The sequence below is a fragment of the Lathyrus oleraceus genome, chromosome 3 (genome assembly GCF_024323335.1).
Source record: "Lathyrus oleraceus cultivar Zhongwan6 chromosome 3, CAAS_Psat_ZW6_1.0, whole genome shotgun sequence".
In the NCBI taxonomy this organism is placed as follows: domain Eukaryota; kingdom Viridiplantae; phylum Streptophyta; class Magnoliopsida; order Fabales; family Fabaceae; genus Lathyrus; species Lathyrus oleraceus.
Window position 1 is genome coordinate 213,189,841 of NC_066581.1, and position 2,588 is coordinate 213,192,428.

Sequence of the window (2,588 nt, forward strand, 5' to 3'; positions counted from 1 at the left end):
ATAAAATAAAAATTTATTTAATTTTTTTTTAATAATCTAATAATCAAAGTTTTGAATCTATATCCTTTTAATCGGATGTTTCTACATAATTATCCATTAAATTTGACCTAATCTTAAAATTACTTTCGTAGTGCCCTAACATAATGAATAGAAACAACAAGATGTAAAATTTGTTGTTCTATGATGTAATACTAGACTAAGTTACGTGCCAAATTTGTGATTGAATCATTTAAAGCATTAATAAAGAAATGAAATCTTGTGACATGTTTGGTTATAAGTCAAAACATTAGAAACCGTGCTAAATACAAACAAAACTATCTTCACGGGGGAGCAAGCAATCCAATTGAAAAAACTGACTACATTCTTTCTAACTGGTTGAAATGGACGGCCAACTCTTCTCCCACATTTTGTATGCATCATATCAAATAATATGCATTCCACACTTTTGAGATAAACAATGCAACCTTAAGATATAAATGAGTTCACGGGAATGGTAAACTATACAATACTACATAGTGTGTATAAAAGACAATTAAGAGCTAGGATGATAGTCTAGTGTATGGTGTTTCAATGTTCTTTTGTCACTCTCTATGGTAGTTACTCCAAAGAATTCACATGGGAGGTGGCCACATGTCATTTTCATTCTAACAATTCACAATCACATGAAGGATACTTTTAAGATTCATCAAATATTTACTATTTTTTTAATGTCTAACTTGATTCTCTTGTTCCAAATCATATCGATAAATCAAGATCAATCGATTATAATTACCTAATTTCGTTGAATCAAGACTAGGATTTGTGAAGATCTTTTTTTTAATATCCAATCATATTTAAAGGAGGATTAATTTTTTGGTTGTCACATGAAAATAATTTTTTGATCAATAAATTTAAGTGTCTGCTTTAATTAAAACCAATGCAGAGTTCTATATGAATCGACTCAATCTAAGAATTATTAGTTCTGATAAAAATCGAAACTAGAATTTTGAGAGTAGGACACGCTCGCTATTAAATTTTCACCAACACTATTAAATATGGGGAAGGAGAAACTAGGTTAATGATGTAAACTATTAGGGAAGGACAAGCTAGTAACATGCAATTGTCTTTTGTGTGTAGACTTTATGTCTCTTTCTTGGGGAAGACAAAGATTAGATTTTTACAATCTAAAATAAAATCTAACTTAGCTACAAAATTACAATACCCTACATTTCATCTATAAAAAGACATTAATCTTATAACTTGAAGACCACACTTGTGATATCTTCTCTCTTTTGAGCAATGGCAAGAAAAATGTGCATTGTTATACTCTTCCTAGTTCAAATGCTACTTCTTCCTCTACAAAACCATGTAAGCCAAACAATGTCTTATAATTCTATACCTTATTTTTTCCTAAGCTTTAGTAGTTGTTGTAACTATTGTTTTTCACATTATGCTTTCAGGCAGAGATTGTTGTATCCACTGTTGAGGTTCCAGCTCCACAACCTAGCAAAAACAGTAACACTACTCAATTTCCCAATGTTAGTTCTTATTTTGGACTCAACTTAAGAATTTTCACATTTCTTAAAAAACTTTTTCAGTGTTAATTTCTTGCTTGTTTTCATGAATTTCAGCAAGGCATAACTGAAGGAAGTCTTCAACCACAAGGTAACGACATAATTAAGGACCGATTATCTCCTAGAATGTTGATGATTAAATGATATTGTTACATGTTGGTTAATTGCTTAATGCATGAATTTTCAGAATGTGGTCCACGTTGCACTGATAGATGCTCAAACACACAATACAAGAAACCATGTTTGTTCTTCTGTCAAAAATGTTGTGCTAAATGTTTGTGTGTGCCTCCTGGAACTTATGGAAATAAGCAGGTTTGTCCTTGCTACAACAATTGGAAGACCAAAAGAGGAGGACCCAAGTGCCCTTAAAAGTTGTAATATTATCAATCAAGTCTCTTAAAAATATGTGTTACTAGTTACTACCACTCAATGTATGTACAAGCACTATAATATGTATCCATGATATATAAAAAAACCTTAATTTAATTATTTGTCTTTGTTTGCTTACAATTTTTAGCTCTTAATGTGTGATGTACCCTAACAAAATCACAATAGTCTTTAAATGATTCAATAATAATTAAAAAAAATTAGATGAATTAAAATTATAAAAAAAACATAAATTTTCTTATTAAAGTAAGGAAAATGTTAATAAATGCTCTAAAAGATATTTTTTTTATGTGAAAAGATTTAATTCTTTTTATTAATAATACGATCCTGAATACATGTTGGTATATCAATAAAATTGTGAAATCTAGCCATGAGCAATCTCAGTCTTCTGACGAATTTAGTACGATAGTTCCTAAAGAAAAGTATGATAGTTCCTAAATAAAAGTGCTAATAAGCGGTTATATTCATGAGTAATAGCATCAAAGTCAGAAACATTTGACTGCTGATTATTCACACTATCCACTACACTTTTAGCATCCAACTCAAAATCCACGATATCATAACTAAGATCATGCATCCATTTAATAGATGACAATATGCATAAAGCTTCCCCTATTTCGACATCAATAAACCACTCAGTTCGACCTG

At 30.1% G+C, this 2,588-nt stretch overlaps 1 protein-coding gene across 1 annotated transcript; it reads left to right on the forward strand.

Annotated features, from left to right (window-relative positions):
• The first annotated feature begins 1,182 nt into the window (after positions 1–1,182).
• Positions 1,183–2,039, forward strand: LOC127126391 (protein GAST1). The gene is made up of 4 exons (XM_051055313.1): positions 1,183–1,347; positions 1,440–1,517; positions 1,611–1,644; positions 1,741–2,039. The coding sequence occupies exons 1-4, from the start codon at positions 1,279–1,281 to the stop codon at positions 1,920–1,922; spliced, it is 363 nt and encodes a 120-aa protein (XP_050911270.1). The 5' UTR covers positions 1,183–1,278; the 3' UTR covers positions 1,923–2,039.
• The last annotated feature ends 549 nt before the right edge of the window (positions 2,040–2,588 follow it).

What these genes read in the sequence shown, in the direction of transcription:
- LOC127126391 (XM_051055313.1), top strand. Translation starts at nt 1,279, where the DNA reads ATGGCAAGAAAAATGTGCATTGTTATACTCTTCCTAGTTCAAATGCTA. An exon ending in TTCTTCCTCTACAAAACCAT is followed by an intron (nt 1,348 to 1,439) that starts GTAAGCCAAACA and finishes TTATGCTTTCAG; the next exon opens with GCAGAGATTGTTGTATCCAC. An exon ending in ACACTACTCAATTTCCCAAT is followed by an intron (nt 1,518 to 1,610) that starts GTTAGTTCTTAT and finishes CATGAATTTCAG; the next exon opens with CAAGGCATAACTGAAGGAAG.